Source organism: Lepidochelys kempii, chromosome 3 (assembly GCF_965140265.1).
Source record: "Lepidochelys kempii isolate rLepKem1 chromosome 3, rLepKem1.hap2, whole genome shotgun sequence".
In the NCBI taxonomy this organism is placed as follows: domain Eukaryota; kingdom Metazoa; phylum Chordata; order Testudines; family Cheloniidae; genus Lepidochelys; species Lepidochelys kempii.
This window is the reverse complement of record NC_133258.1, coordinates 173265778-173278973: the sequence shown is the minus strand read 5'-3', so window position 1 is coordinate 173278973 and position 13196 is coordinate 173265778. Positions and strand designations below refer to the sequence as shown.

General features: G+C 37.2%; 1 protein-coding gene across 1 annotated transcript in view; it reads left to right on the top strand.

The window, feature by feature from the left end:
- PREPL (prolyl endopeptidase like) overlaps positions 1 to 13196 on the top strand; it is a 30694-nt gene that overhangs the window by 13528 nt on the left and 3970 nt on the right. Inside the window, 8 exon segments of the mRNA XM_073339103.1 lie at positions 2988 to 3204; positions 4786 to 4971; positions 6552 to 6746; positions 7457 to 7632; positions 9273 to 9489; positions 10053 to 10202; positions 11344 to 11470; positions 12619 to 12701. Coding sequence (XP_073195204.1) covers positions 2988 to 3204; positions 4786 to 4971; positions 6552 to 6746; positions 7457 to 7632; positions 9273 to 9489; positions 10053 to 10202; positions 11344 to 11470; positions 12619 to 12701 — 1351 coding nt within the window.

Sequence of the window (13196 nt, the reverse complement as noted above, 5' to 3'; positions counted from 1 at the left end):
GGTCATAGATCCTCACCCAGTAACTTCTGCATCAAGACCATATCTTCTGCTTGAGCTATAATATGTCGTCTTAGAAAGACATGCAATGTAGAGCTTTGAAGTGATGGAAGAATGCATCACATCCCTTGGAAAGTTGTTCCAGTGGTTAATTATTCTTACTGTTCACAATTTGCAGTTTACTTCTAGTTTGAATCTATCTGGTTTCAGCTTCCAACCATTGGCTCTCATTAGGCTTTTAGCTGCTAGAATAAAGAGCCATCTGCTATCAGAAATCTTTTTCCTATGTAGGTATCTGTAGAGAGTTATCAATTCACCTCTTAATCTTCTCTTGGATAAACTAAATACACTGAGCTTTTTATGTCTTTCACTATAAGGTGTGTTTTCTAGACTTCAAGTTGTTATAACTCTTTTCTGTACTCTTTCCAATTTTTCAACCCCCTCTTTTGAAGCGGGCCCAGTATTCCAGTAATAGAATCACTAATACCAGGTAATACCACCTCCCTACTCCTGCTTCCTCTGGTTATGCATCAAAAGATCACATTAGCCCCTTAGATACAGTATCACACTGAGAACTCAGTTGGTTTTCTGTGATCTGGTAGCGGCTGATAGGACACTGTCTAAGGTTTTGGTATCATGCCTATTACCAGAGTCTCAAAGCATCATTGATACTGACATCCACTAGAGTGAAATGACTCTAAAACTCATTTTACATTTTTACAAACCTCTGCAGTTAAGAAGAATGCAGCACACGCAAGTGAAGAAGAGGCAGTACAGCTCAGAATGTCTCACGTACAATGCCTTTTCTCTTTTCCCATATTTACCAATGTCAATCCCAAAGTGGATCCAACTAAGGTTATCCTAATATTCAAACCAAAATGCCAGTCTCCCCTCCCATTCCAATCACTGCCCCAGTCAGACTGAACCCACTGAAAATATTAAGTACCTCCACAGCATCGCACCATCTCAAAGGCCAGATGTTATTACTTCTAAAGTAGTTTTGTAGGTCACAAACTTGGGGGGGGCGGGGAGGGGGTGATTATTAGTCCCCCTGTGTCTTGAGTTTTGTGTTCTGCTTCCAAGATTTTTCTTTCTACTTGTTCCAGGAAATTTATTTTTTCTTGTTTCTGCCACACCAGATTTCATTTAGATCATTTTCTTTTTTAGAAAGAAGAAAAGGAGTACTTGTGGCACCTTAGAGACTAACCAATTTATTTGAGCATAAGTTTTCGTGAGCTACAGCTCACTTCATCGGATGCATACCGTGGTCTTTTTCATATTCTCCTCATATTCTTTTTAAAGAAAAGAAAATTGTCATTTCCTTCCTCAGTGGTTTTAAGCATCTCAGCCAAAGTTGGATTGTGTCTCATACTAGTGTAACAATGCTGCCTTTGGTGGGACACTTTTGAGAGTATCAGTTCAGGACAAATGGCTTAGAGCAGGGCAGTTACAGCCCAAGGCTGGGGTTCCTTTGCACATCAAGGCAAACCAAACCAGCCAAACAGAAAAGACTTTGATTATACAAGCAATTCCCTTAGACACTCCAGTTTCCCAGTATCACTACCAGTGCCACTCATTATGGGGACGAATGGTTATGGAAACCAATACCCCAGTAAAAGAGAGAGGTTCTCCTGATCCCAAAGGACCAAGCCCAGACCCAGGTCAATATACAAGTCCAATCTTACCCACAAATTACACTGTTGCCAATCATTTAGAATCTAAAATCTAAAGGCTTATTCGTAAAAGGAAAAAATATAGATGAGAGCTAGAATTGGTTAAATGGAATCAATTACATACAGTAATGGCAAAGTTCTTGGTTCAGGCTTGTAGCAGTGATAGAGTAAACTGCAGGTTCAAATCAAATCTCTGGAGTACATCCACAGTTGGGATGGGTCATTCAGTCCTTTGTTCAGAGCTTCAGTTTGTAGAAAAAGTCCCTCCAGAGGTCAGAAGCAGGATTGAAGACAAAATGGAGGAGTTTTCAGGGCCTTTTATATCCTCTGCCCATGAAAGGACACCCCTTTGTCTTACTGTGGAATTCACAGCAGCAAGATGGAGTTTGGAGTCACATGGGCAAGTCACATGTCCATGCATGACTCAGTTCTTTACAGGCCGACACCATTGTTTACATGTTAGTTTGAATGTTCCCAGGAAAGTTCAGGTATGGATTGGCGTCTCCCAAAGTTCATTGTCAGTTAAGTGTTTCTTGACTGGGCACTTACTGAGAATAGACGTTTCTCAAGAAGCTAACCAAATGCTTCACTGAGGCTACTTAGAATCAAAACACATTGAGATACAAGTACATAGCCAATATTCATAACTTCAACTACAAAATGATACATACGTACAGATAGCATAATCATAACCAACAAATCATAACCTTTTTGTAGACACCTCACATGACAACCTTTGTACAATATTTGCTGCAAATATATAACAGTGGTTGCAGTTTGTCAACAACTAGCCAGTGTTTACTTTTGATTCACTGTCTTTCTCTGAAGCAGCTGCCATTACCCTTTGTCTCTCACTACTCCCTATAACAAAGTTAAGTTTTTCCTGTTTTCTAGATGATGATTTCGAATGCTTTACTAAGCCATTCATTTGGGCAGAAGAGTTTGCAAGTTTGATGTTCTTTCATAATATGTTTTTTGCATCTTTTGAGCCTATTTAGTGGTTATTCCTCGATGAGCTGCCAGTTCGCCTAAAACATCAAGAAAATCTGTTCTTGTCCAGCTGATTTCAAAACTTGCCTCTCATCACTGTTGCTTTGGAGGATTCCAGCTTTTTATAACTGTGCATTTTTCTGAATCTCAGGAAGGAGACAACACATCTACCACTAGAATCCAGGAGTGCTGAACTTCCCATTCCTTGGCCTAACCACTAGATATGCTTCCTCTTGACTTAGATAGAATTACTTGATTCTGACAGAACTGAGAATTTTTTGAAATAAGAATCCATGAGTTGAACTTCCTTTTCTCTTTTTAATGCAGATTTTTTGTGGATATATATTGCACAAAAGACAGACGTTTTCTCACCATCAACAGTAACAGCAAGACTAGTTCCGAAGTTTGGTTGGTTGACTGTAACGATCCATTTAATTCACCTATTCTCGTACAACAGAGAACCAAAGGGGTCATTTATCATGTTGAGCACAGAAATGATGAATTATACGTTCTTACTACTTACGGAGAACCTGCGGAATACAAGGTAATCTTCTGACAAACGAGTGAAGTATTGTATTGGTTCAGATGCCTGCTACAAATCACATGGAAGTATGACTTTAATTTATCTGTAAAGGGTGAGAAATTTGATTTTATTTGTGTTTGACAGCTTACTAGAGGATTTTAAAAAAAAAAAAACCTAGACATGTAGGGGACTGCATGGCTCTAAGGACTAACAACCGTATATGGGAGTATTTCACCTTTAGGAATGCTAGTTTGATTCTAGCCCATCTGGTAATGGCTGAAAATTATTACTCTGGTTGTTTAGCCTATATTAAAACATGTTGTTGGTTTCAGTGCAATTTCTAGCTAGCTAGCTTGTCTACTGGAAAAATACCACCCACAGGTTAGTGATGAAGCACATTGGCTGAGCAGTGTGAGGAAATTTGTACTGCCATTGTCCATGCTGTTAGATATAAAAAAAATAATTTTAGTCTGCAGGGCATCAGTCTATCACACTGCATCAGCACTAACCTTACTTCTACAAATGTACATTTCTACAATATGCATTAGAAATTTGTAACTACCCAATTTGATTCCCGGTCTTTAGTGCATACATTGTCCTCTTGGACACCACTTCATCTTTTTATTGACTTTCCTGCTGAGATGTTTAGAATCTCATAGAAAATACTGCAAGGTTTATTTTAAAAAAAACACTGCTGCTCAGTTTCTTGATTTATAGGTTTTAGTACATAAACAGGAAGTCTTGTCCCTTGTTGGAATAGACATCTAACTAGATGCCAACATTCTGCCTGTCTGGTTTATACCACTCTTCATTATATACACTCAAGTCAGAGAAACTGAATAAGCATGTGCAGTATTCACACAACTGGCTTAAATCTATTTTGAAGGTACTTCACCTTCCTCTAAAGAATCAGTTACTAGCCATTACTGAAAGCAGAGATGGCTAGATACCAGTGTTTATACAGTTGCCTTGGTGGCCCAAGCAGTTAGCCAATTTTCATGACTTTGTTGGGTTGTTTTGCCTACTAGGAGAAATTGATTATACAAATCAGATTTTTTTTTATTCAATCCTGTTTACAAAGAATGTATATAGAGTCCCTAAATGCAGTAGAAACAAATAACAGGCAATGTCTTAGCTTGCCATTTTTTACAGTCTTTCCAGTGAGTTCTGTGGCCCAACAAGCTGTCTCTTTGCTCCCCCTTAGGGCCACACTCACTGCTGTTTCCCTGCCCCCCCCTCCCCCCACACACACACACAAGCACCCGCACACAGATTCATGCAGCTGCAACCAATCAATCCTCTAACTCCCCCTGAGTTGTACCCTCAGTTCCAGGGAAACCCCTCAGCTCGCACATCTTACCTGCTTGGACAGTGGCTTCCTATTGTCTCAAGTTATAATCACTATATTAAAGGGCAGTTAATTGCTCCTTCCATTCCCATTTAGCCTGAAGGGAAGGATGGTTAGCATGCCCATCAACTTTAACCAGGTCTGTGATTGATGGCAGACATTAACACCTTCCAGTATGACAATTCCCAAGTGCGTATGCATTATTTTTGTAACTCCTGTCATTTCATTCATGTATGTTTTTTTTCATTTTGTAGTTGATGAAGACTCCAGTTGGTTCCTATGGTATGGAGAACTGGCAATTGGTTTACACGTTGCAAGAAAAGACTAAGCTAATAGACTTAGAGATGTTCAGAGATCACTGTGTGATGTTTTTGAAACGCTATGGTCATCTTTATTTAAATGTGATTTCTCTTGTTTCTCATTCTGTTCAGTCTATTAAGGTATATTTTAGATTTTATTTTTAAAATAATTGGTTTATTACGTGAAGACATTCACATTTGGCTTTTAATATAAAAATAGAAATTAATATTAATGTCCGCAACAGACAAGCTGTGAATACCAGAAGAGTGACATACCATTGTCTGTACTTTCCAGTGTATGTTACTGTCCTCTGTGATCTCATATTACAGTCAGACCTGTTACCATAAGGCGAGTTTCTGATCCCCTTACTCAGGTTAAGTAGTAGTCTCATTGACTTCAGTGGGCCAACCGGTGGTGTGAGGTACTATGCAGTGAGAATTAGGGTATCATAATCTGGCCCACTGAGATAGCCAAAGTCAGATTATATTGAAAGAGTATTCAGAAAACCAATGTGTAATGCTGACACACCCTAATAGTAAGTAATTTAGAAGAATTATGTTTATTGCAATATGCTTGATAAAAATAAATATTTCCTCCTTTTCCTAGTTGTTAGATGCCAGATTTTCATTGACTCTGATTTTTTTCCTTTTAATTTCTATCTCATCAAAATACTTTAATTTCTGCAGACAAACAATTCAACCACAGGCTTTAAAATTGCTTCTTTGTATTTATTCAAAAATACAAATCTGAAGAATTCTTAGCCTTATTGCAATAAATTACTCCGCAAACCTCCTTCCTAATGGTGTTCCTGTAGGTAAATATAGTACACTTTCAGCACAGTCACTGAGACTGTTGCTTTCTTAAATTATCTTGTTCAGTTGAATCAATTGTTCAGAGAAGGGACTGCAATTTCTCTGTAAAACTTTGACTTTTAGTGGCACAATTTTTGAAGCCTCTATCAACCTGCTAACCAGAATTACTTAAAGTAAGTTGTGGTCTAGCAGGGGGCTTGACACAGGACCCTGCTGCTCTCAAAGAATGAATCTTGATTCCTTTCATTTTTAGTAGAGTTAAAGATCTTAAACATAATAGAAGTGAGTTTCTGAGTGTAGATGTGCCAAGAAAAGGTTTTGTTCTTCACAGTGGCTAGCACAGGAACAAAGTTAGAGGCAGGGGTTTTAAGTGGCTGAGCACTACTGAGTCAACTTACGGCACTGGAGTAATAAGTGACATTGACTTGGCTGTATTACAAGTTGAACAAGAAGTGATATATCACAGGGGAAATGAGATAAGGAAAATTGTTAAAAAATACAGTAGCGTACAAGGTAATTGCTAAAGAGAGAATATCTTAATTATATATTTTTTTAAATCTTGCTAATACAGTATTCCCATTTTTAAATGGTCCATTGAATATGGCTGTATTTATTTTGTCCTCTCTATGAAAAACTTTGGAATTAGGTTTTATATTCCATTTTAAATCATTGTTGAACCTCATTAGGTGGCTTTAGAAAAAGATTAGCTAAATTCTTACACTTGCTGATGCTGTTTCATTAAACATTTTAATGTATAAGACATGGAGCTTGTGTTAAATGCAAACTGAGGTAATTAAGCATTATGTCCAACTCTTTTCATTGGAGAGGAGAAAATGGACATAATTATAAAAGCAGTAAAAGGTTTCACTTCACATTTTTGGGATTATTAACAATCTTCATTTTCTCAGTTACCTGCATGGGCCTGTGCATTTGAGTCAGAACCCCATCCTGAGTACAATGCCAGCACTTGCTATTTTCAGCTCACCTCCCCAGTACAACCCCCTAAACGTTTTGCATATACGTTGGCGGAAAACCATCTCGTTGAGCAGGAGGCACCAATTACAATTAATTGCCACACTGTACGGTTAGAAGCTAAGAGCAAGGTAAGATTTTTCAGCTGTTTCCCCTCCTCACTACCTTCCCCACACACCCTACCTCCTCTGTAGAAACTTTTCTGGAAGGGAATAGGGAATAAATACCATAAAGAACTACTGGTGCCATATTTACTAGAATAGCAGGTGTTTTCTCCAGCGCTATAGTAAAAAGATCAGGAAAAGGCAGTGTTAATGTTTTTTCTAGAGTTGGTGTACCTTGGAGCTGGTATGCTATAGTTAAGAGGCTGTAGCTGAACATGACATGATACAATTGTATTAGTGTTATGTCTTTATGACAAACAAAAAAATGCCAAAATGATGTACAGCATACATCAGTCAAGAAGGGGGAAAAGTTAACCTTCTGAGTTTAAAAAAGTTGAGATGTTAAGTTAATAACAAGTTTGTTGCTACAGTAAGTGCTAAACTATTAGTTCATAATACATATTGATGGTGTTACAAGGGGATGGAAGAGCTGGGTACTTTGATACTTTAAAAACACCTCAGGTGTTGCACTTTTTATACTCTGCGTCAGTAAACCAGCCCAGCAGAGGTTCAGTCTCTCGCTTTATTTTTCAAGAGTCCTTTGTACAATCTAAGTGGGGGAAAAATTACTGTAATAAAAAAAAACACATTTAAAATAAATAATTGACGTTTTCATTGCCATGTGTCATTGTGAACTCTGAAACATCCTTTAATGTAAAATACTCCTTCATTTCCAGGATGAAATTTTGGTGCCAATTACAGTTTTTTATAATACAAATTCTAAAGAGCTACACAGGAAACCACTTCTGGTTCATGTATATGGAGCTTATGGCATAGATTTGAACATGAGCTTTAAAGCTGAGAATCTGATGCTAATTGAAGATGGTTGGATATTAGCATATTGCCATGTTAGGTAAGTTATAGGTATATAATGTAATAAAGATTTTTATTTGTAAGGCAGATGGTCAATATTCTTAAGACTCATCTGGATAGCTAGGAAGAGCCTTTTAATTTTGCTGTCTTGTACTGTAGCCATTCCTATAGTGTCACGTTTCCATCTCTCCATAAAATTATAGGTATCCTTTTTGGTAATTAAGTGATTCTATTACAACTCAAATGCCTTAAAGCAAATAAGGTTAAATTCACAAGATCCATGCACAGTGCTTGAGTGTCTCTACTTATCTACAGGATGGTTGTATTTGATTTTTCAGTTTAGCCCTGACAGTATCTGGCTTCTCTAATACACACGTCATTTTCTGTAAAGTCATATCTTGTCCTTGCTCAAAAACATAATTTCTGCTATTATGTTCATGGTGTAAGGATTTACCATCACCCTCTTATTCCCAGGCCAGTGGCGTACATTCATGTTTGATCTATATCTGTTGAAAAGCATTTGCCTTTTTAAAACAGTATTCAAGCATATAACCTATTTCTTGTCTCTCTTTTGGCTAACTCTTCTCTGCTTTCTGTTCAGCTACAATCCTATCGCTGTCATTTTTTCCAGCTTTCATTTGGTTCTAAAAAATTCATTCATCTGATCAAAGATGCAGGAAAACTCCATTATTTCTCAGTTATGTTCTTTAACAGGGAAAATGCAATGAAATATTATTTGTAGCTCATAAGGCTAGTTCAACTATAAAATCAGCTTCTAAGTCCAGTTACATTTATATTCTGATATTGCTCAATGGAAAACCATGTTCTTTTTCTGTTAACATCTTATGACTTAGCCCGGTCCTACTTGTTTTACAATGATAACATTGCAGATGAAGAATTCTGGCAATTCATTCAGTTGGGATTTTGTTCTAAATTAAAGGATGCTGTAAGATAATTTAGATCAAAATTACTGGTTTGTGAAAAATATCTGAGACATTTCATACGATTAACAAAATAATATATATATTAATGAAGTATTATTTTAAAAAAAAAGAATTAAACTCTCCCTTGAAGTGTTTGCAGCCACACATTGTAGCACTGTGCAAATGTATCTGAACCAGAAAGTGAAACAGATTTGCCTAGTGTCCTAACTCAAACTGAATGAAAGGCAACACCTCAATGAATGTAATGGGTGAAAAATAAACTGATTTAATTTTTCATTGTTTAATCAATTAGTAACACACAGATGGAAAAATGTAATTTTTCCCTGACAGTTTCCTTTTATTATTTATAAGTGTGTGTGTGTGTGTGTATATATAATTTTAAAGTGATATTATCTACTTTGGTAATTTAAAATACTGATCTACTGTGACAACAACCCAGGCAGACCTTCCCTCATAGTCCTTCTGTGATGACCTTATGAAATAGTCACACTAAGCAGATTGGTGCATGTGCAGTTCTAGACACAGTGCACACATACTAGGTTGGGGGTTTTTTCCTCAGACATTTTACTGTGAAGAAGTGAGTAGGTGTTTGTATGTAGCTAGACAGAAAGGAAGAGAGGGTTAGTTATGGATAATAAAACATGATTTTGTATTACCACAGATGGTGATGATGATGTCTTAATATTTGAAACATAAGCTCTGTGACATTTGTGACTTGAATTGTTTTAAATTTCAGGGGTGGCGGAGAGTTAGGCCTGAGCTGGCATAAAGATGGATGTATGCATAATAAACTCAAAGGTCTCCACGACCTTAAGGCTTGTATAATGCTCTTGCATGAACTAGGATTTTCTCAGCCAAAGTATACAGCACTAACAGGTAGCAGTGCAGGAGGAGTTCTTGCAGGAGCTCTGTGCAATGCTGATCCTTACCTCATCAGAGCCATAGTTTTACAGGTGAGATGACTGATTTCTAATGGAATAGGAGGTTAAACCATGCTGTTTGTTTTATCTTCTCTAATTTCAGAATTGGTCAGCAATTTCTTACTCAGTGTAAGATTGTTCAAGGATGGGGGTAATGTTGCCATCTCATTATACGAGGGAGCAGACAGGCATTCTTTACCCTGAAGAGGTAGGACTATGGAAGGCTATAGAAAAGAGAGTTGTCATAGTGAAGGTGAGAGGAGATGGAAGTATGGCTCAGGATTTCAGCAGAAGTAGAATCAAGAGGTGCTTATACATACACAACCTCTGTACACAACATAGAATAAATAATTATTTGGAAAAACTTTTTCTGACGCTCACTGCTAACCTGAAGAACAAGCTTACATGATTATAAGAGGATTAAAGGAGTCTTTCCATTGACTTCATTGGGCTTTGGGTCAGGCCGTAAATTTGTGCCTTCACAGACATTTAGTGGATTCTAATAGAGTAGACTGGACTGTACGTGAAGGTCCAGTGTCCTCTTTTGTTAACTGTATCTTAAATTTGTGAAACCATCTTCTTGTTTTGTTTTTTAGGCCCCTTTCCTAGATGTTCTAAATACAATGTTGGACACTGATCTCCCTCTGACAATTGAAGAACAGGAAGAATGGGGAAATCCATTAGCAGATGAAAAGTACATGGAATGCATTAAAAGTTACTGCCCTTATCATAATATTAAGCCACAGGTACTAAGGAGTAATTAAACCATTCTGCTTTTTCTTAATACAGTGTATAGTACCACACAGAATAAACAAACAAAAGCATTTAATCATGAAAATGCAGAGTTGGATTTTCTAAGGATGCATTCTTTAGGGCCTTAGGACCAGAGAGCTGATTAAAAAAAAGGCTCTGAGCTTGTGAACTATGTGTTCTTAAAAGATACATCCTGATTGAATATGAAGAAGCCATCTTTATTCCTGAAATAATTAGCCAATCTATATTGCTTTGTAGTGTACAAAATCATAAATGGCTGCTGAAATTGATTGAACCTCCCCTTAGACAATCAATCTCAAAAGTTATTTGTTGCTGGCATACTATAAAGTATTAGATTATTCCTATTATACAACAAACCACAACATGAAAAATATTGTTTCTTCCCTTGTGAGGATTTTTAAATAGTTTTGCTGCCAGACTAGGGAATTGTCACTGTGGGAAGACGAGTAATGTCACTAGACATATGGTGCAAGTAAGTGTTTCAGTGTCATCTCTGAATGGCTAATTCATTTTCTCTGAACTGTGGCTGGTTACAAATGCTGTATAACTTCCCTAATGATAGTCTTCTGTGTATGTGAACTCTTACTCATCTAATTTGATGCAAAGTTACTAATTTGACTCTTTTTATCTGCAAATTAAGACAACAGCAAGAAATAAATTTAATTGTAACTAAATTTGCTTATTAGTAAGCTGATAAATGATTAGAGCTCCTTTTGCATCACTCCTGCATGGGTGAGGCAGTCCTCAGGAACTGTGGAGCTGCTCCAGTGACTCTCAGCAGAGGGACTGTGTTAGGAGGGGTCAGGCATGGTCAGAGTATTCTGCTCTTCAGTTATCACTTCATGGCAGATGGTCCCTTGAGGGCAAATCTGGCAGTTTTCAGACCAAACCAATTTTCAAGTTAAAATTATAGGGATGCTAATGTAGGGCTTTATAAAAAGAAGCTGGCTACAATGCTAAATATAGAAGATAGATATCTTTTCTCCATCATTGTCAAAAGTAATAAGCCTTCAAGTACTGTAATAGTATAGGGATTCAATGTGGAACTCTTCAGGTTGTTCACATTTTAGGAAGTGAAAATGTTAATAACTTTTCCCCCCATCTCTGTTTTAGGCTTATCCTTCAGTTTTAATCACAGCATATGAAAATGATCAACGAATACCACTGATAGGATTGTTAAGATATGTTCATAAACTTAGAAAAGCAGAAAGGGATCATGCTAGAAGCATGAATAAGAAAGGTAATGTGGAAGTGTCTTTTATATACATTGTTATATAAGCACACACAAAAGTGACATAACTAATTATCCATCAATCATATGAAATGTAAAAGTGGAAGGGACCTCAATAGGTCATCTAGTTCAGTCCACTGCACTGAGGCAGCTCCTAGACCATCCCTAACAGGTGTTTGTCTAACGTGTTCTTAAAAACATCTAATGACAGGTATTCCATAACCTCCCTAGAAAATTTGTTCCACTGTGCATGTGTGTACTATATAAAGCACAATATCTAAAGGTTGGAAGCAATTCAGGGTACCTATAACCTTGAGAAATTAGTCTACCCATATTTATTGTATGGGTTAAGCTGCCTACTTGTAATGATATGGGTAGGGCTAAAGCTTTTAATACTCAATCTCCAGATTCTTAAAAGGCACTCACCCATTTGGGATCCAAAATTTGCCTTAAAATAGTCAAGCTAATGGGTGCTAAACAATGATTTTTTTAAAAAGTAAATTAATAATCCACTTAATCTATCATTTCATTGCTGTGAATTTTAAAGCCCTTTTTTTCAGAGCCTGCACAAACGTACTATTTCCCTGTTCATTCTGAAGTTGTAGACATGCTATTCCCGGAGATATAATGACATGACTGTTCAAGCACGGAAGTTATATATTGTTGATAGAAGTTATCACCAGCCAAGAACTTTCTTTCGGTAACAGATGCTAAAATTAAGATTTAACACAACAGAATCCAACTAATCTGTACTAATGAGGGGAAGAGGCCCTCTTTCACAGGTTTAGCTCTTAAATTAGCTGTTCCCATCAGCTGGGAGCCTAGTTGCAGGGAACAAGTAAAGATGGCAGCTGCTCCTGCCTTGCTCATGAAGAGAAAATCAATCCTTCTGAAAAGAATGGAGATAATTGGGTATGTATACTATACTTCCTGAAATATGTAATCAGGAGGAACTATTTAATGCAAATAGTTCATCCACCAACCCATCACTTGTGGTTTAATGTCTCACAACTTGGATTTTCAATTTTCTTGCTTGCAGAACTACACAAACATCTTGTCCAGGGTAGTGGTAATATCATCCCTCTCCACATAACATATACAGCTCCACCTCTCCTTGTTCATTCAACAGTGACTGACATTAAATGTTTTTGTTTCAGGAAACCTGATACCTAATATCATCTTAAATGTTCAGGCAGGAGGCAGTCATTGTGCTCCATTGTGGGAGGATTCATTAAATGAGGTATGATTCCTCTATTGTACACTTTTATAGTTAGTATACACTTCATTATAGATTTGTTTTTGTCCTAACACTATGATGTCATCATTTTGTGTATTATTTAATACACACTGGCACTAACAAATGAGAAACACTGGTTGAGTTGGATGGGCCTGGGAATTAGAATTCTCAGCTGCTGTTCCTGGCTCACTGTGTGTATGACCATAGACAGTCACTTAACCTCACTGTGCCTCAGTTTAGCCATCTTTTAAATGGGGTACTTAACTACAGTACTGCTCACCAGTGTTCTGAGCTTTAATTGTTTGTAAAGTGCTTTGATACCTTTGGATGAACAACTCTAAATAGTGCAAAGTATTGGTACAGTAAAAGCGAAAGCTTTACACCATGCAATTGTAAAGTCTTAAAATGTCCTGATTTAAACTGCCTTTCATTTGCTCTCGTCAGCCTTCGTGGTTGAGAAAATTACCAAAGAGTTTCTGCAGCTTTAAATTTTGCAAG